The following is a 24210-nucleotide window of genomic DNA, read 5'->3' on the forward strand; positions in this document are numbered from 1 at the left end:
AACAGTCCAGACAACTTCCTGAATGCTCAAAATGAGTGTCCAGATAAATTCTTCTCTTCCATACATAGCTTTAAACATAATAACACCCACAGGGAAAAGGACAACTGAGACCACAAAGGAAGGAAACACAGCTGAGGTTTGCAATGTTAACATCTTTCTGTATTTGCCTCTTGAAAGTCTTCCATTTCAAACTTGGTCAGACTTACTGTTGGGGTGTGGGAGGAAAGCTGTGATACATAAACAGGAGGTTAATATTTTGTAGTGTGTGCATCATGTCCATGATCACAAAGGGGTTCTTCTATTGAGCAATCCAGCCCTGGCAGAAATGAGCTTCCTATTTGTGTGGAGTTTTGTTGATTTACACTAACAGCATTACAAAAAGAAAACCACCCACACAAAAGCCAGGTTGCTATCCGGAAGAAAGGATGTTTCACCAATAGCTCTGCAGCACATCATTTAAATTATTGTGAAGATCTTTTTTTGGTTGAAAAGATTCATGAACCATCACCCTTTACCAAAGCCAAGCTGCTTATTATTTCTGAGGGCTGTATTTATCCACCAAGGCCAAGTACTAGGGGGGAAAAAGAAAGACCAAAAACAAAAACAAATCCCATGGCCTTTCTCAGCTGTTCCAGTAGTTTCATAAGACTGACAGAATGAGATCCACCTATACCAGTTATTCTACTTAAAGTTCTCAACAGCTTGAAATAAGTTGCCAATTCTTCACTAAAACAACTCTGAAAAAACATGTTTCTAGGTATTGAAAAGCAACATTCACAGGTAGCTACATTTAAGTTCTTTACAGAAGTCATATACATGCCATTTATCCCAATATTCAAGAAGGTCAATAAACATCATGGTCCTTTCTAATTTCTTAATTTTCTTCTGCAAAGTTTCAGCAGGGTGGAAGGGAACAGTGAGTATTAAGAAGGGATACTACAAGTGTCCACGTGATTTTGCAGTAGCATTTGCATGAATTTTATTTTTTTAATTAAGAAGGAAGTTACCCACCAACTTCAGTGCACTGAAAGAAACGGGGAGAGAAGTAGTCTCAGAGTATAATCTGGCTACACAGAAGACTTGCAAAATCAGTGAAGAAATCTCAGATTTAAGTATAAAATTAGCTAGTTTGTTGGGAGGGGGGGAAAAAAAAAAAAAAGACTCCACAGTAGTAACAGCCATGTCTTTCTACATGTTACATACCACCATAAGCCCTTTATCTATACTGCACAGAAAAACAGAGCGCTCTAAGTACACTCTAAATACTGAGGCTCATTTTGCATCTAGAATATCTGCAGTTTACTTCTCTTCAAAGATGACTGTATTTTGAGATGAAGCACAATTAGTTGTTCATACACAACAACCAAAAATCCATACTAGATCTACTTACAGGCGCTTTCTTGTCAATAGGTTTTATAACAAACTTCTTGTCATTGAAAGAGATGTTTCTGATTTCACTCCAGGGGAAACCAATCTTTGGTGTCAACCTGGAAAGAAGAAAAACATTTTTAACAGGTGCCTCAGTTTTTCCACCTTGCTTCCAAAATACAGACTCAGGGGAATGCAGCACTTCACACAGCTCTCCCAACAAAAGCAGGACACTAATGGAAACAAGAACCCACAGGGAGCAGGGAACGATGCCCAGTCACCTCCCTTGCAGAGTCTCTTCTCGTTGTAATCAGCCACCCTACTGACCTTATGGCTGTGCACTGAGGATGGCTTAGTCACAAGCCCTCTTCTGGGAAGGGATGCCTCTGAAAAACCATTCCCAGCTCTTACCTATTTCCCCTCAGTTTCCCTCACAGTCACTCCCAAGCCCCCAGAAAAAACAATCCAGGCAGCAGAACCCAATTTAGAGTATCTAGGCTAAACAATCATTTTGACTGAAGTAATTAGGGAGCAAATGAGCAACATATCTGTCAAGGGAAGGGAAGAGGAAAGCCCTCTTCAGTCTGCTCAAGCACAGTGTCACAGGTCTCTTCTTAAAGCCCAGCATTAGGTGTGCTAGATCCCTGAAGCCCCAACCACCCAAGCAAGGGGTAGACACCCAGCACATTGGAGGCCAGGAAGCCTAATGGTAGGTGCCGGAAATAAGCATAGTTTAAAAGTAAAATAAAAATTAAAAAAAATTCAGGGTTAAAAAAAAAAAAAAAAAAAAAACCCACAACATGATTTCCAGCAGTTTATATCTATTCTGACCAGCCACATAATGGAATTACTGCATAGGGTGCCTGGATTCAGCATACAGAAGCCACACACCCAGCTGTCCCAAACACCTCCATTAAGTTCATTTCTTTCAAGTCAGGGCCCAAAATCCACAGTGTGCAGACTATAGGTATACAGGCTGCACTTCTGGGAGGCTTCTGGTATACCGTGGCAGGCATATGCCAAAGTAACTCAGACACTCGCCATACCTTCTCTCACCTGCACAGAAGTCTACCCTGCTGTTTCTTCACTGTTGGGTTAGAGCTAGCCCCATTACCTCCATGCTGCCTTCACTACTGAAGTGCTGGACAGGCATAAGCACAAGCGGCAGAAGCAGACTTCTTGTCTTTTGTTTCCTCCCCTAGGTTATGGGCAAGGCTAGTAACAAAGAGCCTTGCTCTCTCCTTCCATGTAACTGCTCTTTCAGCCCATCCCACTAGTCACGAAGCAGAACTTTACACACTGGTCTTACGACGAGCTGTGCCACACGATTCTCTTCTATGTGAGAGCACCCCTACAACACAAAGTCAAGATTCAGACTCTGAGCTCTTCTTCACTGCTTAAGAGTTCAGGTCTGTGGGTTTGTTTAAAATTAAGCTTCACTAATCATTCAAGTTTTTCTTTTCTAATTTCTCCAGACTCTGGCATATAAAAAGCATCAAGTTATTCATCAGATCAAATGTTTCCAAGGCATTCTGGTACTTCACCCTTGAGATACCTGTCCAGCTCTGCAACAAATCCAAGGGCTTGTGTATTTGACTGTAACGAATTCTTTCACCTGCCCCACCCCCAATATTTCATTTTATGTTTAAGCTCACATTATTCTTCTCTTATCAAGGGAGGATATTTTCTCTAGAGAAAGCAGCTAACAATTAAGAATTATGTCTTACATATATAACAATAACAGCAAGAGTATGCCATCTTGCTAGAGCAATGCAATATGATGAAAATGAAGACATCAGCCTTCTGAATGATAGCATGAGAAAAATCTAACTCCATCAATAGCTTCCCTGGCACACTCTGACAATTACTCCTAGCAAACATCTTGAAGACACAAGTATTTAATGTTTAGCACTGAAAGAAGCATATATCATGACGGTGAACCACTAGAGCTCTTTAAGAATCCTTTCTACAGAGCTCATCAGTTAAGGAATAAAACTTGCAGTATTGGAGGAATTTGCCTAATCTTCAAAGACAAAAAGCTATTGTCTAGCATGATGTTGCTGGGCCCAAACATTAAACAAAACCAAAAACAAAAACAAAAAAAGAAAAACACTTCAAGAATAAAACATATCCTCCTCAGAACTTTGTAGTCCCTAACCTTTAACTCAGCTGCAAGATTATGCAACAGCGTGTGGAACATTAAGAATGTAATGTAAGAATAATGCAAGAATGTAAAGAAGAAAATGATTTGATCAGACTAAGATTAAGAAATTGTGCCAGCCTCCTTCATATTAGCTCATTTAAGAGCTTCAACCACAGATAATACAGTGAGAGAAGCAAAACACCTCAGGTACTAGATTCTCCTCTCTACTGCAGACCAAAAAAAAAAAAAAAAAAAAGCTTGAAAACGCCTAGAAGTGGGAGACTGATATTCACTGAAGTATAGAGGGTCACTCACCTATAGCATAGTCTCACTTTCCTCAAATTCAACTTCAACGAAGAAACATTTGCTTTCTCATCAGTCCCAAAGTTTTGCTTGTACAAACCAAAGGTGGGGTACATATTACTGTTTTTCTCTAGTCCCCACATCTGCTCAAAAGACCTAATTGCATAGTAGCAAGAGTTATGGTTGAAACATGTAGTTTATTCCAGTGCTATGTTCATTTTGCAAATGCTGTTGATAGTTCTTTCCAGTCAAGGGCTATATTCTGCCTGCATTTTGCAGCTCGAAAAACCTGTTTGTGTGACCTTGGTTACATAGCAAGACTAGTCATTCAAGACTGAGGTATTACATGAGCGAAACTACCTTTCTTTCAAGTGACACTCCTTGTTTTCTGGGTGACAGAACATATTAGCATTGCAGAAGAAAAAAATGCATTTCTCTTTGCCATCTCAAAAGAAGCTCCAGATTTCCAGTTAATATTTGAGCTGCATTTAAGTCTTTCTGTGTGCAGAGACATAGAACAGGTGAAATCCCCTCTGTGCTACGATTCTGTTACAGATTCAGAAAAGGACTGGGAACCTTAAAAAAAAAAAAAAAAAAGTCCTGATAGCAACCCTTCATTTAAAAATATCTATTTTCACTCCCTTTCTCACTGTGGAGTATTAAAAGTGACTTGTAAGCTTAGACACAACTGTTTACATCCTCCTTTTATGTTTATTTAATGGATGTAGTCTATCACTTCCCACCTCTTTCTCTACTATTCAATTAATAATGACTCTGCCCTTGCCAGAAAGGGCTGATTAAAACCATGCATACCTCAGTAAGGACCTCATTTAATTCACTCATTCATGGTAACTATACAGGTTAACTCCTCGCTGGATTCTGGGCGTTACCTGGCTTTGGTTTTGTGTCCACCCCATAACCTGTCTTTTTCAAGAACAGGCAGCAGTACACATAGCTATCATTAACTTCAGTACAGGAAAGGCCTTAGATGTCCACACACCCTGCAGATGTGTTAACCTGAGTTCTTATATTGTATTCACTGCTGGCATACCTGGCAACCTGTCTCTTGGAAAAGCTTGGTACTATCTTCATTTCAGGGTGCAGCTCTACAACTGTGCGAGATTTACCAGACTGCATTTTACAACAGACACCTCTTATTTTATGTGGTAGGCAGCACTAGCAGGTTAGACTACAAAGATCAGGAAAGTCATGAAAGGATTAGTTTTATGCATAAATGAATTGAAAGCTCATTTCCGACCATAGCTTCACCTCCTGTTCATCCAAAATTGGACAACAAGAAAGTTCTAAACTTTGGCCTGATCCTGTAAGTGAGAAACACCACTTGGCTGCCACACCAACCCTCACTCTGGGAGATCAGAGATGAAAACAAAAGCCTTACTTATCATCCTTTTCATAGATGTTGAGCCCCAGGGCATCAACCCCCAGCCAGAGGTCAGTTCCTTTCTTATTCTTGATTTCAAAGTAGTTGATTCCATACATTTCCAGGTCTTGGGCAATCTTCAGGTATTCCAGCATGGCAATCTCTCTGGTGGAGGCAGGAAAAAGAGCAGAGATTAGCTTCTCATTTATCTGACTACTCCAAAAAGCATGAAGCCCTCAGAAGAAACAAGTAACTTCTCCTAAACCCACACAAACCCAGTAGTTAAAATTGAACATTCAGTATTTGGCATTATTCAGTAGTTAAAATTGAACATTCAGCATTCACTTTAAGAGTTATTATGTTACACCCCTGAGCACATATACACGCACTTTACCCCCATCTACCAAGCCCTAATATTTCCTGAGAAAAAAATTAGTAACATTCAGCTCTTCCAGTGTTCGTCCTTGCCCTAAGGTTCTGTCAACAGAAAAGATACAGTACCTAAACTTTCCCCAGTGCAAATGCTTCAATGAACTTAAGGTTAGACACACACCTTTAATTTTATCCCCTCAAAGGCACCACTGATACGCTGTACCTAGGTGTGGGATTTTTAGGAAGCCATCCAAGGGACTGTTCTCAGGAGCAGTGTACAAGTTCTATCAAGTTTTATCATTTAATTCAATGCTGGATTAGAAAATACATACAAAGAGTTCCCCTACGCAGGTCACTCTTGGATTCTATTCTAAAAGCATGTCGTAAAACCACAAACTTAAGGCTATTTAACAAGGATCAAAAAACACTCACTTGAGCATGCCACTGTGTTCAGCGTGCCAAACTTGGATTCGCTCTTCCCACTGCTCTCTGGAGAGTTTGTGCTGGTCCATCACCCTAATACAGGAAAAGAGAAAGTAATGAGATTAGACTTCTTGTTCTGCTATATATATTGAAGTTGATCTTTGCTACAGCTCTACAGAAAAATTAGTCTCAGTAAGAAGTCTTCCTGAAGCCACAAGGAAGATCCTACTCAGTCCAGAGACATAGTCTGTGAAGCAGAGCCATTCAGCGTGAACAAAAAATGCCTTCTTACCCTGTAAAGCCTCTTTCTGGTTACTGACCAGAGACATGAAAGTAATAAGCAGAACATTGCAAAAGAATCACACACATGCCACAGACACCAGAGGGTTAAGGCAGAGTGTAAGTCTGTGTCATTCCTGGAACTAGACACACTGCTCAGAGTGTAATCAAGAAGCATAAACACAAGCCAGTTTCCTCATAATGTACACTTATCCTGTGTGGGGATGGACTACATAGTCCCAAGTTATCCTCTCCAGATATGGTATTTCTAGGATTGCATATTACGGTTAAGGACACACAGCACAAACTTCTCCTGGGATGACACATTCATGACAAAAGACAAAAGGACTCCTTCCTCCTTAAAAAGGAGACATTCATGCTGTCAGTTACCAGCAAGGTGGTACAGTTTAAGAAAGAAAAGCTGAGCTCCAAGTACACTTCCTCTCTCTAACCCACTCAAAGATAACAAAAGCGTACTGTAATACAGTGTATAGAAATGAATGAAGAAAAAACACCCCCACATACACACAGTTCAAATTAAAAACATACTTTCAATGAAATTCTGTATTTAACTGGAATGCAAATTCTTGACAAAAAAAAAAGACTGAATCAAACTCCTTCACCTTTGGGGGATCAGACGCTCTGAACTAAGGTATCCAGGCTTGTGTACATCTTTGCTGTAGTCTCCAAATTTGGCCTGCACAGCATAGGAGCCAAGGAGAACTGCTGTTTCAGGGGGACAGTAGATCTCATCGCTGAGGATCCCTTCCTTCACCTGCAGAAAGAAGAGCTTCTGCGTGATGTCCTGGATCAGCTCTTCGGCCACGTCCTCTGGGAAGAACTTGGCACGGAATCTGAACTGGAGGGGGTTCTCCTTTCTGATTTCCTGAGCAGAAACCTGAGGACAGAGGCAACACAACAACTAAGCAGGGTTGCAAATGAGAGTAAGTTGCTTTTACACAGAAAAGGGGATTTGGGTCATTTGCCTCAAGGAGTATCAGTTTTCAAAAATACATTTCTGTAGCAATCTGGTGCCCGTGTCCTACAGTGATCTTTCTCCAGCCAACATAGGAGTCCTTTCACCATCATCTACCCACATAAAACTCCCTGCAGAGTTTGAACTAAACACACTCCAGTGCTGTATTACCATTACTTGTGAAGCTAGCCTCTAGAAGACAGACACAGCAACACTATCTACCATCACTTTTCTTTAACTAATAGAGACAAACAGGTGCCACTTCAGAGTGAAGCAACTAACTCTACCCAGCTTATCTCCTGTTGGCCATGCCAACTGGCACCAGGCAAGGAGGGTGTGCAGTAGTCTTTGTGTCTTTGAGGGGAAAAAAATTCCAAGGCTATAGCAATAAACCACCTGCAGTTTCATGTTAAGCAAGTGACTGACAGCTAATTACTAGCATTCCTTAATTCCAGCTGCTCACTGGTATGAAAACACAGGGGAGATTTATTGTGTTTTACAACTAAGCCAGTAAAATTCTGCTTGCACAGCCAACCTTGGTCACCCAAGAATGTAGGATTTACCTTGCTGTATCAGATGACAGACTCATCTAGTATTACATGCATTTGACAGAGAACAGACCCCTTACACTACACAGATATGATACTCTGGCTGCCTCTGTCAAGAGAAGGAGTTCATACTCTCATAAGAACTGCAACTCCATGAACAAGGACACACGAGAAACATCCAAGCTCTGCATTACAACTACCCCTAGAAGCAAACTACTCTTTCTGATCAGTGCAGCAACTGATCCTGCACAAGTGAAGATTAAAACTGTTACAAGCCAAGATGTTCCTCCAGTCACAGCAAATACAGCCACTTCTACACAAGGCACAACATCAAAGTGCTGCAGTTGCTGCCTGAGAAGTGCAATAGGGCTTTTTACAATTAATGCAGAGAGAAAAAGCAAGCCTGCACTAGGCCAGAACTCACCTAAACAGTTCCCATAAAGGTCACAAAGTTCTCTCTAAAAATAATCTATGAGTTATGAGAGTTAAGGAACAATCAACAACACGTACTAGGATTATAAAGTCACAGCCAATAACACAGTACAAATCATGTAAGCTTTAAGCTTTATCAGCAATTAGCCCAAAGTCTGTTACCTTTTTATCTAGCTTCAGCCAAGTCTGGAATCCTTTGTTGTCCACATACTGAAGACCAAAGTACCATACTTCTCGCAAGCCTATTGTTTTAACCACCTGCAACAGAAAGGTCAAAAAAGTTATTGTATTTAACATTCACTTGTACTTGTGGTGCAGGTATCCTCTCAAGTCCCACATCACCTGCAGGTGCAAGTAACAGCCCAGACCTGCTAGTTTTGCATCTGAGTCTGATATTGAAGACTAAGATAAACAGTTGCCTAAGTAGATGACAGCAATGGCACAGGTTAAGCTCCTAAAAGGAGATTCTGGGGGCCTGGGAAACTAGGAGACACAAACAGGGTGAGTGATGGGTCACCAACTGCTAGCCTGGTACACTGGCAGCAGGTGGTGCTTTTGCTTGCTGTCACCTGCATTTAAAATCCTAGTTGGTGAAGCAGGCAAGTCACTTCTCTCACCAAAGTTTATGGTGAGACATAGCCTGTAGTTAGTACTAGCTACAGCTAGTTGGCAGTATTAACGGCTCAGGTGATCCTATCTGCTAGTCACTGAAACTCTTTCTGCTGGAGGAAGCAACTGAGGGATGCTTCACACAACTGCTGCAGTAAGTTCTCTGTATGGTTTTGAGAATTAAAGCAAGCTGCAAGTAATCTCAGTCAAGAGTGTTTTAAAATAAATATTTTCACAGCCCAACATTCAGACAAATTTCATTTTATACATTGTAAAGACTAGCCAGACTAAAGATCCAGAAACATCCTCACTGGCTGAATGGCACATTCACTGCTTGGATAGGGTCCTTTTCCTCAGTGGAGGAGACTGCCTCAGAAGTTCCTGACCTCCTCCTGCTCCTGCCTGCTTGTTTCTATTGCTCAGTAGTTTGCTGCCAGCTAATCTGCCTGTAAGGGTGTGCACTAGACAGAGCCACTGATCCGTACAAGAGAGTTCTGGAAAGATCCACTACACACGCACCTGGATCATTTCCTTGACATTATTTGCAGAATAGCCCCTCAAACAGCTCTGTTTGCAGTCACAGGGAGTTGAACTGGGTAGGGGACAAGAGCTTTTTATAACTATTTTGCAGCTAAAGAAAGTTTGACAGACTTGAGGCTGCAGTTAAATGTGCTTTAACAAGCCTCAGATCTCAAGCAAGGACCTGTTTCACCCTTCCTGTTTACAGTACTGCTGATGACAGTAATGGCCAGAGAGCAGACTTACTGGATCAGCCTTTCCATGCTAACTGCACCTTCCAAGAGCAGCACAAACGTTCTGTTCCAAAGTCCATGGCAACGACTTTGGGATGCTTGATTAGCTTTTGCTTTAGCTTCCCTTAAATTTTCTTACTGATGAGCTAGAAGGCAGCAGTTTGTACCCAAGAATTTGCCTGTGAGAATGGATGGGAAGGGGAAAAATGCACCATCCTGTTGAGCAGTCTGATAACAATTGCTCATATGACACATTGATTAACGGGCAATCCATAAAGTTTAGCAACGTGAACACACCAAGGGAGTTCCATAGAAGTTAGCAGGAAAAATGCCACTAAGCAAACATTCTTTTTTAAAGATAAAAAGGTCAGCACCCACTATTTGAGGAAGTAGGATAGCTCCCTAACTGAAAACTGTGGGCTATATGCAGCAGACTGATTTATATATCCTACTTCAGTAGGGCCATAAGTGACCAGTTACAGTAAACTTAACTTCATGTAAAAAACAAACAAACAAACCCCACAGTTTTTTAAAAAGAGATGGAGTATGAAAATACTTCAGCTTTTACTTGAATAAAATTCTTTTTCCCTCCTCCCCCAAATTGGCTTGTTTCACCACAGAACTATCAAGTTTTCTGACTCTTCTAAAAATACATCTAACCCTCAAAACTAGGTTTTACTTAATCTAGCAGAAAAGTGGTGGTATGTTGAGCATGGTACTTCCTGTTGCACAAAAATAGCGTTGCAATGTTGTTAGAATGAAGTGTTGGATAAATCAAGCAATTGTTACCAGGTCATTTTCTCTGAGTGTTATTTGGAAAAAAAAAAAAAAAAGGAAAAAAAAAGTACATTTTCCTATAAATTAGAAAACAGAAAGCTTAGAAGTTGGAGTCCCTCAAATTCTTCCCCAAACCTAAAAGCAAGGAAGGAGAAAGTGTTAAGCCACACTTCACAGTTTGGCCATTTGGGGTCAAATAACAAGAACAAGGACATGAATGTTTCCAGTTATCAGCTTATATTCTGGGAAATGGTTTGTAAGCTTCCTCCATGGCAAAACAAGGAAGAATTAAAAAACAAGGCATTTCTTATGGTCAAGATGAGGAGCAGAGAAAGCACAAAGCAGCAAATCTTAAGTCTGCCCACCCCACCCAAAGGGACAAAGAACATCTCCAAATTGCATAGGACAGATTACAGCAACAAACTAACTATGGGGTGGGGGAGAAGGCCATGAGGTACAGTAGGGCTACTTTTACAGCCTATATACTCTATACAAGTCCTTTATATGAAGAATTTCAGAGATATCACAGAAGTCAACAGAAGCACTCCTGTGGAATAAGCAAACAGGATTTCTTTTTGCAGTAGACTCAAAACTTGTTTAACTATGCTGAGGATAGAGCTTAAACCACGTTCATTCAACAGAGCAAGTTCATGTTTAGACAAGGGCTTTCAATTCTTTGGTCATTTTGTGCTTTCTTGGTCAGATTATCTGCTCCAAAAGAACACTAAAATTGCTTTGAGAAACTATCTTAACTGACTGCCTACTTGTGCTATTCAGAACCTCCACTAAGGCACTGGCTCCCCAAGTCACTCCCAGAAGCTGCCAGTGGCCCACTGTCTCTCTCATCCATTTGAATCTTTCCCCTGTTACCAGAAAGGCACAAGGGTCCCCTGGGCCAGCCAAGGGGACGTACTCCAGGTAGTTTCTGAGCCCATTACATAGGTCCTTGGAAGATCTCAGAACTTTGCAGTGTAACCTTTGCAGAGGTCTGCCTTGAGCGGAGCCCAACCACATAGTCACAGGTTTCACTGTTTTTCCTCCCTCCTTTTGAAGGGAGTTATGATCCACCTTATGTGCAGGATATACTTAAGTTAGCAAAGCTGCTAAAGCACAAGGGCACTGTCTGAGTAGTTTTGCTAGCTGACAGCCAGACCAGGAAATCATCTTGTGGTTTTTAAGAAAAGTCTGCTTCTTTAACACCCTTTCCCTCCCCCTGCCCTGCAAAGTGGTTCAGCAGTTCAAGCTGGGCCACTCCCCACACCTGTGAAAACCTGCTGCCTCCATAGACTTTATCTGAGCGTAAACTCCACCCAAGATAAGGCTCTAGTAAAAGAGTTGCACAACTGAACTGAAGAGAAGCTGTCAGAACAGTTGCAGCTAATTGTATGGTCTTCTACCTTCCCAAGTTTTGGGATGGCACAGGTTTACTTAAGTCTCCTCTTGATGTGTAGTAGTGCACCCAAAGGATAGTCTACTGGTAAGACTTTCCAATCCCAGATTTTAAGCCCATCTCAAGCTGTGGGATGTAAGGACCAAATCTTCAGGAGATGATATTCCATCCCTAGTGTGCTCAGTTGCAGCATTTCTCGCACTGTCTTTGGGAGGTCACAACCATATAGATAAAGAACTAGAAGGATCTTGAATCTGAAGCATCCTGCCTTTTCCTATGTTCTCAGGAGTCCGTGCTTCTCAACTAGAGGTCAAGGAAGTAGTTTCTCTTCTGCCAGAAAGATGACCTTGACTCTTTAACAGATACAAACACTAGTGATATAGAGGCAAAATCCTTGTTGAATCTTAGTCATAAGGAACATAGGACACATTTGCAGTGTATGGCCTAAGGCATTCCTTTTAAAAACCTGGCTTTCAGTCATTTAGATTGTTGTACCCTCAAAGATGAAAACTGTGTTCTCTGGTTTTGGGTAGCATGGAAGAGAGGGGAACAAAGTCACCCAGATGCAAGGGTGATCAGCAAGAAACAGAAGATCAAATACTGAATGATGATTCAATAAAAATGCAGATGTTTCATATGCATTTCACCAAATTTCCAATAACTACGTGAAGTTCATCCCACATCAGTAATAACAAAAGAAACTAAAGCAAGGAATTTAATGCTAAACACACAATTTGTAGTACTAGATTTTGTACTGTGAAGTTCTGCAGAGATTATAATTTTGTTTCCTCCTTTCACTCCTTCCAAGACGCCACTGAACTTTTTTTTTGTTTTGTTAAATAGTTCTCACTGGAAATCTGCACAGTTGTCATAGGGTCTAGCAAGTTCTAGCTAACTTACTGAAATGAGAAATGGTACCGACAATAACTTAGAAAATCAAGGGAAATAATATTGTTTAGCCAGCTCTGCCTACTTGAGTTAAAGCTCAACCAACCTTTGCTATCAGGGCTAGCAGAGGACAAGGGGAGAAGTGCAAAGGAATTCCTGTAACACTTCTTAAACAACTTAATATGTGTAATTGTAGTTAGCATAGATCAATTCTTTATTTTAAGAGTTCCAGCAGGAATATCTAAAAGCAAGCTCTTTTTTTTTTTTTCCCTTTAAACTAATTTTATAAGAGCAAGCTACTTAAGGAAAACATGATAAAGTTTTACAGAAAGTGCTCTTTGTTCAGCTTAGCTGTCTTCATCTGATCTTTTGCAGGCTCATCTCCAAACAGACCTGCATAATTGTTAATGCAATAGCAGGAACAGTAGAAGTAAGGGAGGAGATAGATTTGGCTGCTCATGTCCTCCACTTCCACTTCCCTGGGAATCCCTGGAGGGAGGCTGGCCAGGTTTCTGCTTTGTGCTGCCACACAGGGGCTTCTTACAAGGCATGTTGCTATAGTTTCTGCACTTAGATCACAAACTTTTCTGTTTTTCTAGCAGTTTGCCAAATTCCAACACCGATGGCAAGTAGCTATCTCCAACTCTGCTTCTGAATGAATGCAGTGATATCCACCTTCATCCAGAGAACGCAGTGACATCTAAGGCACTTTATTCTAAAGGACAACATTTCAACTTTAGAATTTGAAAAATAAATAAAAATTGAGCTGTATTTCAAAGCAAGAAGTGCATTTTTAAACAACAGCTAAGTTGTCTAGTTTAAATACCTTATAACACTTCATCACTCAGCATTGCTAGGAAGACAGGTACCACTGGAACATAACATACCTGAGGGGATTTTTGCTTATTTATTTTACCATGATGGAATTTAGAGACTGTAGTTAGGACCAGGGCCCTTTGATTAGAAGGCTGTGGGCCTGGGGGGTGGGGAGTGGTTAGACAGGGAAAAAGGTAGGTTTGGAATCTGGTCTTTAAAAAAACCCAAACACTATAGTCTGAAACATACTTTAAGCTTAAGCAACAAGAGCCCAAACCAACCCTTTACTGACCTGGTCAAACAGCTGTTTGCCTGTAGTGTTTGGCTGGATGGCAAACTCCAGCTCTGCATCCATAGTAACAACTCGAACATTGATCTAAAGAGAAAAACAAAAAGCATTGTTTAAGAGGTATTGAAAGCTACTTTTCAGTGTTAACACAATACCTTTGCATACAATACAGCCACCATGCTTTGATGCACTACCTTAACCTTTATAATGTACACACTTAAGCCCCAATTAGATTTTTGCTATCACACTGGTAAACTTAATTGGGGCACAGACTTTTCTGGCTTATCCAGATTGCTTTGCAGGTTTTCCTAATCAGCAAAGAACTAGATTGAGTTTCTGGTTAATTGAGAAGACATTTTAGAGTTGATTGTTTCTAGGTCTAGAGTCCCCTGAAGTAAGGGTTCCCACGAGTGGGCAGCAAAATTGCCTGCAGGTCATCCTTTGGATTAGAAAGGGCCCTAATGACTAAATTAAATTTAGGATTTACGCTTTAACTCCCATTTATATTAGAGCTGGAATTAATCTGAGGTTTTAAAGGCAAAAGGTTGAAGATTATTCTTACAAAGCAATCAGCATTGATCCAATAAACATTCATTCTTACACTCAAAAATCTACTCGGCGCATTAAAACAGCAGTTATGGGTATTAAGTGATACCTCAGGGTAAGAGTTCACTAACAGTCACTGCTTTTGAATAAACACCATAACGAGATTTATTGCAATGGCAGAAGTAGACTGAAAGAGAAAGGTTACTATTGTAGGCGGGATGCAAGAGCAGTTAACTAGTAACCAAAAGTAGTTCATTAGCAATTAATCAGGTGACAAAAGCAGCAACCAAGCTTGCAAGGAATAGTAGAAGGAGCAAATCAAACAATCCTTTTTTTATTAGGAAATTTGGCAATCTTCATTTTAGCAAAATTAAAAACAAAAAAAAAACACAAACCCAAAGCATGAGAAAGAGCGTGCAGGTTTCTAAGAGCTCCCTTCTCCAACTACCCCGACTATAGCATTTGGGATCCATGGGGAAGTACACCGAAGAATCTTCCCCATGCCTTAAAAAGCAAAGCTTTCCCAGTGTTTCCAGGGTAGCAAGGGAGAGAGAGTGCAGATACCAAAGCTTCAAGAACAGCAAGCCTACAATTTGAAGATGTGACCTTAAAAAGCTCCTGTTGCCTAATCCCATTCAACAATAAATCCCTAATCATATTCTAATCCCTTTCTACCCCCCTTCAAGAAAGCATATACTCATAATCTGCATTTTTGTATTGTGCAAGAGTTATTTGTACTTCTGGCTGAAACACCACCATGGTGTAGAATAAGTATTACTTTAGAAGTAAAAGAAATGAAAAGGACGTGCCTCCCACCCCTTACAGAAAATCTATAGGTTGTTGGCTGACCACAGAATTCCAGTCGGTACCAGAATGTTCTTCTCTTACTCTATCCCCTAAATGGTTATTTGCTATTAGAAACAAACAAACAAAAAAAAACAACAAAAAACCCTCTCTAGTATAAGGGAACACCTTATGTTATTCCAGCCCCAAAAGACCCTTTTGGATACAGTCCTCTTCTTAAAGGAAGAGCTAGATAGTGAGATATTTAGTGCTAAAACCATCTATCAACATCATCGTTTTAAAATGGTTTTAGTTTTAAGACCAAAAATTGAAGTCATCTGCTTTCCATTTGAACCATTTAGCTATAAGTGTGCAAGAATGTGGGTGCTGGGTATCCAAAAGCTTCCAAGGACACCTGGGGCATGCAGTAAAGATTAATTTCTGTGTTCTCAAAGGGGCTGAATGACCAGCAGGATAAAGAAGAATTCCCTGGTGTGCAGTCAGGCAAGCTGCCAGCCATATGACAGGCAGAGAAGAGACAACACCTCTAATAATTGTCATTTCAATGAGTTCATGACTGCCTGGGAAAATCCTGCAAGTCTCCTTCCTACACATTAAGCCTTCTTTCTTTTCCTCTCAAAATTTAAGTCTTGAGTTCAACAAGTACATCATGTTTTTGACAGTATCTCTGTATGGATTTCCTACAACCACTCCACACAAAACTTCAGCCTCAGAGGAGATGGTAATGAAGCAGGCAATCAGAGCTTAAACCCTGACTTAGACAATCTGAAGAAGCCTTAATGTCTGTCAGGCTAAGAAGAGATCAAGGTTGCATACGAAACTCTCCATGGCACCAAGGCAATTAAATCAAAACCCAGGATGATAAACAATTCAACATATTGTTGGGGAGTGAGAGGGAACAACTCAAACTAATTACTATCAGCAACAAAAAGAGCAAGATAGTTAAGATAACTTCCACTTGTGAAGTCCTGCTTACTCTATGTAGGGAAGGCAGGTCATGTGTAAGGCCCCTAACAATCCTGGCAGTATCCCAGGACTAAAATTGAGGCCATAACCAGAAAGAAAGCAGTTATTGTTTCAGAACACAGGTAGAAAAAAAAATCGTGTGACAGTTATACACAAAATAAGAATTTTTAATGCACATAACATGCAATAGATCCTAGGTGGTAAAATCTAACTTCCCATTTTGTAGGCTAACGATGTAAAGTTTATGATTATACTTTTATGCCCAAGACTAACATACTTAAAAAGAATAAAAAATAGGGCCTTAGAAGATTTGTTTTTGTGCGTACTAAAACATTACCTTTTCTACCACATAAGGCTTAAGAATATGAAGGTTTTCATCTTCCTCCTAGAATGCATAAAATTGCTAATAAATTTGATCCAAAGGGAAAAAAACCCATGCTGTTGGAAAGGCAATGTCATTTGCATTAAAATGAAAAAAAAAAACCCAACCCACAGCAAACCATGAATCATAAGAGACAACATAAACTGAAGAACTTACTCCACTGAACTTTTCATTAATCCCACAACTTCAGACTGTTCAGAGTTGACTGTAACATTATCTAGGTTTCCAATTGTGACAGGAGAGTAGAAGTAAAATGAAAGGTGGAACTGGAGAGAACTTAAGAATATACTGTAAATAATGGTATCATTATAGAAAGTTTTTGTACTAGAAGTTATAGAAGTTAGAATAGGTTGTTTCTTGCTTTTAGCAGTGCCCTCAAGTCTTGCATTTATTAAATCATCTCTTCTAATGCTAAATCAGTAGTTCAGTCCATGGGACACAGTAGCCTTTCAGAAACTGTGCACCACACAAGCATCTAGTCTGGAAAATTAAGAACGTCATTTGAAAAACAGATTCAGAAAACATTGCTTCTCAAGGAGGCAATGCACTGCCAATCAGCTGAGTGGCAACATATTCTCTGTTTAAGATTCAGGACCTAGACAGGAACCCAGGAAGACACCACCTTTCAATCCCTCCCTTGCATAAATGTACTACTCCCAGGTATGCTGGACACCAGTCAAAAAAGCACCTGTGCATGCACAGTGTCTGACATCTGCGCTACAGCTTGTTGGTTCAGAATCTATTTCTAGTTGCTGCCAACATGGTACCTTTAGATTTGACCATCCGTCTCCTGACATTTAACTGCTCTATTGTCAAACATCCTGCACTTAAGGGGAAAAGGAGGATGGAGCATGAACCCCCTTCCTCCCCCAGCCCACCTACCAGGTAAGCCATCTGTGGGCATTTCACATTCTGATGTATGAAATCCAACTGCCCTTAAGTTCACTTGCATCATAATATGGTTCAGTGAAACCATAAAGCTGTGTCATTTTAAAATACTGTACAATTTATTTCCAGTGAATCCATAAGATAAAAGGCTGCAAATACCAACTTACACACACAACAGGAGAAACCAGTACTTTATGCGCATATCCTTATCATTATGCAGCTCTAAATACCTCAGACAATACTCAGGAATGCCTTCTTCCTCTTCCCAAGAAGGGATAAAGACCAGAGTCTCTTAAATAGCTAGTTTGCAAGTGTAAATGCTTGTGGAAATATCTTTCCAAGCTTTGGTAATTAGCATTGCCATAATGGAGAAACCTAGATAAGCATGCTTGCTTTCTTCAGTCGCTGGATATCTGGAAATCCTAGGTCAGTGGCTAGATCAGCCACATAGTACAGAAGGCATTGGGGTTTTCTAAAGTTGCTGCACCTGCTCAGCACACACTATGAAATAAGTGTATACAGGTCTGTTAAGACTTCTTGCATGTATCCATGCTAGACTGTCTGTATAGCACATGGACACAGTTCTGCCTATGTAGTATGAGGCCTTAACAGCAACTAAGAAAAGCAGTAGTACTAAGAAGTTGGAAGAAGTCAGCCTGGCTTGCGTTATCGCTTCTGCAGGTCTGTGCACAATCTCTGCTCTTTGACCACACAAGCAACAACTACTACTGTAGCTGTAAGAAATAACAGATAAGCTTTTCCCCCAGAGCTGCAATGTGCCTGGATGGGCAGAGTAATCCCATTTCAACCTTAGCAACCAGACCTGTTTATAGATGTGTATACTGATTAGGTTTCTGCTAACAGGAAAAGTGATGTAGCAGCCCCAGGAAGGGCACTAAAACTGCTCTCTGTTCATTTACCTTCTATGCACTGGTGTTTGTTGGTTCTAGGCCCAACAGTAAAGAAAGGAGACCCCACTGACAACTCTCAGTTTGATGATGGATACTGTGCTGCAAACTGATAAGAGTAAACATAATCCCAGCTCATGGAAACTATTTTGGGAATATTCTCAACTTCCATTAGGGAAAAACCTTAGAGGCTCCAGCCCTGAGAATTTTCTTGCTGACACTTCAGTGTCTGAACTTCTCTGTCTTCCACAAATTATTGAAGGCAATAGCTAACAGTTCAGAGACTGAAGAGGGAAGAAGATTGCTCTGGGAGAAGAGGTGGCTTAAATAACTCAAGGAACTGGAGAGATATTAGATCAATTTATTATATTATCCTTCAGTACTTATAAACACCAACATGTCAAGAACACAGCACCTAGTGCCAGCTGTTTCTTCCAACAGGATAACTTGCCTAATGGATTAAGCCTAATCTAGTAATATATTTGATGTTGTCCCATATGGCATAGACTAGGTACATAAATCTGAGCCATGTGAAATTACTACACCTGAATAACAAGTTGTGCACCTAAATTCTGTATGGCATCTGTCAAATCAGGAGACAGTTTCGTGACTATCAAGCCAATATCAATTCTATCTGGTGCTGCAGGATTGCTAAAGCGAGACTTCCCTCCCAGATGGATTCAGCACCTACACCTTGCTGGAGGTACTTGAGGGACACACATTCTGACCTTTGCTGACCAAGATCTTGAAGCGGGGAGGGTGGGTGGTGAAAGTAAGAAAATGTAGTTAAGTATTCTCATGTCCCTGGGAATACAGAGTACACTTATAAGTCTGCAAACAGCACCCAGCCAAGAACTAAAAATAAGCTGTTTAGAAGGATGGGGCTAGAATTCAAAGATCTTGGTAAGTCAGACAAATAGTTAGAAGGTTTACACTTGAGGAGGTGAGAATGAACAAGAGACAAACAGGTGAACAAATTACAGGCTGGCAAACAATGGGCTACAGCAGGTCTGTAGACAAGGATGTGGTCTGTTATAATCCCCAGACAAACATCACATTTCCCAGCGTGATGCTATTACATAGAAGGAAACATTGCATTCTTGAGTATATTTGTCACAGGAAGCCTTAGAGAAGGTGGCTATTCTGCTCTGCTTGCCTGATGACTTGCCAACTGGAATGCTGTTATCCAAATTTGGATGCTTCTTTTGGAAGGGGGCAAAAGTTAATCAAGGGAAGTTAGCACTAAATGCAGGTCAGTTTTTTTTTTTTTCCTAAATTGTGGGAAACAATGAGGTTTGTTAGCATGTCATCGATTACGGATCTCTTGTAGAAGGGAGTCATCTGAAACATGAAATGTTTACAGTGAAGAGAGTCAGCAACTCTTAAATCAGCAAGGAAGAAAAAAATCTTATTTTGCAGGCTGAGTAACAAGAAAAGAAACAAAGAAACAGTAATTGCTGGAGCGGCAACATATTAGGATACTATGTAACCACCTCCATGCAACCTTGAGACAACATAGCTTGCTACGGTCTCATGGTGCTTTTTTTTTTTCTTTTTTTTTTGGGGGGGGGGGGGGAAGGATCTCCAGAACACTGTCTCTGAGAAGCTAAAACCAGAGCACAAATTACGAACCTTTTGGGACAATCTGATTCCTGACTTGGAGACTGGGTAAGAGGTGTATGGCACAATACTGGAGAAAGCCCTTCAATAGGAACTACATGCACCTCCCCTCCTCTCACACCAGGATCCTTTCAGCGCTACCTGCCCAAGGTCTGGTATTTCAGAGAGCGCAGTGGCAGCACAGCAAAATAGTCTTGAGTGCCTTACTAACACGCACTTAATTGACAAGACCATATCTACACAAACACATTGCACTGACTTAACCAACCCAGTTTCTCAGCATACCTTGTTAAATCAGAGACCCGACTGCGAACCAAAGGACTCTTCAGTTTCAAATCTCATTGTGCTTAAACATTGTTTCCGCATTACAAGCAAATGGGAACATTAAGTCACATTCCATTGGAATTCCTCTGAGTTTATTAGGCGGAGTTAGACACTACTGCCTTTGCGACTGGTAAGAGAGTTTGATAGCCTGGCTTTTGCTCCTTGAAACCTTGCTCACCTTCTCATGAGAGGGGGAAATACCACTGAGGGTAAATACGGTGGTATATAATAAATTAATCTCAAAAGCTAGTAGTTAGTTTCAGACTGTCCAGCATGATTGTTATTATCTACTAGTCAACGTCAATGCAACAGCTCATGCTTTTTTTTTTTTTTGGTAGTAATCTTCAGCATTTGAGAAGCAATAACTATATCAGCTGTACTTAATGGAAATTTCCTGTTTACTCAAGGCAATGGGAGTCCAGTTTGCTCCTTTCATGTAAGGTGAAAAAAACCTTATAAAAACTTATGCAGAGACTTTTCTGAAGAGAGACTTGACTCTTCCTTGTGAGACAATGTGAAACCTTCCATGCATTTAGATATGAAGATAACCCTAGAACCAAACCTAGAACCCTAGAATTCAAACCTTTTTAGTTTATATGTACAGTAGAAGACACCATACTAAATTACATACATATCTCACCTTCCTCGACCAAAGTCTGCTATTTCTTCTATCAGCATGTAATAAAACTGCAGAGCAGACATACGTGCAAAAAGCAATGAAACAGCCATAGCTGTATTTCAGTTCTTTATCTTAGCTCAAGCAATAACACTCTGTATGCCAGATGATCATGCAAATTTCATGTACATGTGCATGATCCTTTATCTCTGACAGCTGTTACTCCCAAATGACTAGACCTCGGTTTCAGACTTTCAGCATTCTCTGCCCCTGATCAGTTCTGTACAGTTACCATTAATATTTTTATGAAACAGTAAAACCCATCAAGTGCTATTCCCGGAGAAGGATCTTTCTCCAAAGTTTCCCCCACCTCTTTTCCAACAAACTGCATCATTCTGTCTGCAATGACAGAGAAGTTTAAAAATTGAGGCACAGTTTCCCTAGGTTTTAACAAGGCAAAAAAGCAACATAATTGAACCCTGAAAGGTCCCAAACCCTTTACAATTAGAGATCCCAGATGCTTTTCACACTAGATACTTAATCTTATTTTCTCTGAGGGCTATTGGAATAGTTTATTTTCAACACAGATAAGGGCAGGAAGTGGCAGGAAGGTTTAAAGTGTTCTGTTGAAAAAAAGATTAACGTCTGTTTTAAGGAAACTTTGATGCTGTATAATATCTTATTAGCACTGTAGGAATATTTGTATACAAGTGGCAGTTCTTTCTTTCAGCCACACACAACCAGTTCCAGTAGGCTCAGCACAGCACTCCCTGCTCCTTATATGTGCAATCTGCCCTCAATGGATGTTAGTATGGATTCAAGAACATGGACTGCAGCAACAATTGGTCCTTTGTACCTAAAGGATAAATACAGATGGAAACTGCAGGCCACTGGATCAAACTCCTTCATACCAAGACTGTTTTGTCATGAGAGCTGTTGCATCCCATTAAATACAATGAAGTTGCAAGACTAAGGCTTTATATGTGAAGTTTAGAGAAACCCCCCACAACTAATCCACAAACAAGCTTTGTTTCAAGAAGTCAGTCAGTGTCCAGAAGGAATCAGATTGCTGTTTGTGGTCTTGCACAAGTTAGAAGTGTCAGCATGGGATAAACTGTAGATAATACTGAGGTTTAAGTTCCCAAGTTTTATTGTAATTTCAGTGTCTTTTAAAGCCATTTAACCTCTTCAACACTTATGTCAGTCAGCTATATAAAGTAATACAAGCCTTCTGCAATCCACACAAGGGAAAAAATACTTGAATAATCTTTAGTCCTGGTCCACAATATGAACCATAATCCATAACCCAAACACCATAACCAATACCCATAATCCAAACACCATTTCACACCCATGTTTGGTGTTTTCAATTGGGAAAGAATAAGTACACAACAAGTTACAGAGAAGCTGCGCTTCACAGTACCAAGTCACAACAAACCAGAGCACTGTCTGAAGACATGGATAATATAAGTAAAAATATCATAGCCTCAGAGCTTTCCATGAAACCAGACCCCAACACCGGTGTCTTTTATTCTGATGCTTATGAAGAGGCATCAATTCTAAAGAGCAGTGCGTGCATATGAAAAGCCCCAGACAAATTTTGAAGAGTCAAAAATCTGACAGATTTTCACCTTGAGACTAGGTAACAACACAGCCTACCAGCACATAGCACTCCACACTTTTCTGGTAGACCCTATATAAACAGCATTAGCATAACATACAATGGTTATTCTTCTGAGATGGAAGGGTGGCACTGGATTTGGGAGGTAGGGGGATGCAAACACAAGGAGAGGCTATGACTTACTCCCTCTAAGGATTATGCCCTGAGAGTTTGAGGGGGAACAACAACTAGCTGGTAGAGAAATGTTCTCAACAACTATGCTCTTCCCTGCTGGAGACACCACAGGATGCAAAGGAAGTGGGTTTTTTTTTTTTTTTTTTTTTTGTTTTTTTGTCAGAAGTGAACTGGAAAAATATCAAGGAATTTCAAAGGCATGGAATGATTCCCATGCAAGGGACAACTAAACTGCTTAGGACTTCTCAGCTTGGAAGAAAGTTAGCTGAGGCTAGGATGTAAGAGCCTATAAAGTCATGAGTGACATGGACAGGATGGACAAGGACCAAATGTTACTGCCTCTATCAACAGAATTACTAGGGGGCATCAAAGCTGGTCAGTTCAGAACAAGAGAAAGTAGTTCTTCAAATAATGCTGTAGCAAGGAGTTTTGTAGATAACCTTCACATTGTTTGAAAAGTTATCTACGAAAGCCTTTGTTACAGCCTACTGCAGATACCAAAGTTCACATGGTTTCAAGGGGAGACTGGACAAATTCACAGAAAGGCATTCAATAACTCAGTATATAGAAACTTTCAGCATCCAACACTTTGCACCTCAGAACAAGAGCAACAGTGCATACCTTCAAATCCTCTTCCTTACGCATCGGCTTTTGGCCAACATCAAAGGCCAAGTGAGAGGGGCTTTGTGCGTGACCTGGCAGGGACACCGGCATTCTTATAGAAATGAAAGTGCAGAAAGAAGGTGAACTACTTTTACATGAAGAGAAATAGCAATGTAAATGAGTTGCGCTGGGCCAGGTAACAATGTACTTTCATTTTGTGTTCTAATTACGAACACGTTTGCCACAATGCGATCTGCTGATTGGATAAGTCACCCTTCAGTTTTACCTGTTTTACAGTCAGCTCTTTGCTTTATCTTATGAGCTTCACTGGAACACATCGCATAGCATTTGCAAAATTTATGAGTGGAATTATATGATGTGATCACTTGTGATCGATCACAGATCAGCCTGATCTATGTCCCATATACTTCAGTGCTTACACTTTCAGCCAAGGTACTTCAAACAGTATGCAACAGCTACTATTTGCTCCCAGATAAATGTAGGCCATTGCAAGTCCTGGAACAGCAGCTAAACACAAAGGGATTGCTCTTGAGAAATTATAGGTAATACTGACAGGAAAATGGAGTGGAAAGATCAGCAAGACACTCCTGATCTGTAAAAGGGCATCAGGACCGCATCCCTTCTGAGATATAACTTGTTGCAGGCCCTCCACTACTGAAGTGTGGACATCAAACAAAAATGCACCAGTGATTCACAAAATGTATGCAGAGTGGGTTGGGGGCAGAAAAAGTAACTTTCAAAAATTTGTCTGCAAGGCTGGACTGGCTTTTAAGAGAACGTTATTGTCTCCCACACCGAGATCACTGAATATCCATTAAGCAAACCCACCCACCAATTCACATCGCGTACTCTGTGCATCAGGAACTGGCTGCAGTCAGAGTAATTCCATATTTGCATCTCAAACCCATCAGAGGGCTACAGACTACCTTGTGGAGGGGTCCCAGGCTTTCTCCCATTGGAGTTACACAATATGCATCCAAATGTGACAGTT

At 40.6% G+C, this 24210-nt stretch overlaps 1 protein-coding gene across 1 annotated transcript in view; it reads right to left on the minus strand.

Annotated features, from left to right (window-relative positions):
• Window positions 1–24210, minus strand: part of EZR (ezrin) — a 37931-nt gene that overhangs the window by 7479 nt on the left and 6242 nt on the right. The window contains exons 2-7 of the mRNA XM_067293618.1: window positions 13750–13833; window positions 8388–8483; window positions 6893–7167; window positions 6000–6083; window positions 5214–5360; window positions 1391–1487 (exon numbers count right to left, since the gene is read on the minus strand). Coding sequence (XP_067149719.1) covers window positions 1391–1487; window positions 5214–5360; window positions 6000–6083; window positions 6893–7167; window positions 8388–8483; window positions 13750–13833 — 783 coding nt within the window. The remainder of the gene's footprint in view (window positions 1–1390; window positions 1488–5213; window positions 5361–5999; window positions 6084–6892; window positions 7168–8387; window positions 8484–13749; window positions 13834–24210) is intronic.

The sequence above is a fragment of the Apteryx mantelli genome, chromosome 3 (genome assembly GCF_036417845.1).
Source record: "Apteryx mantelli isolate bAptMan1 chromosome 3, bAptMan1.hap1, whole genome shotgun sequence".
In the NCBI taxonomy this organism is placed as follows: domain Eukaryota; kingdom Metazoa; phylum Chordata; class Aves; order Apterygiformes; family Apterygidae; genus Apteryx; species Apteryx mantelli.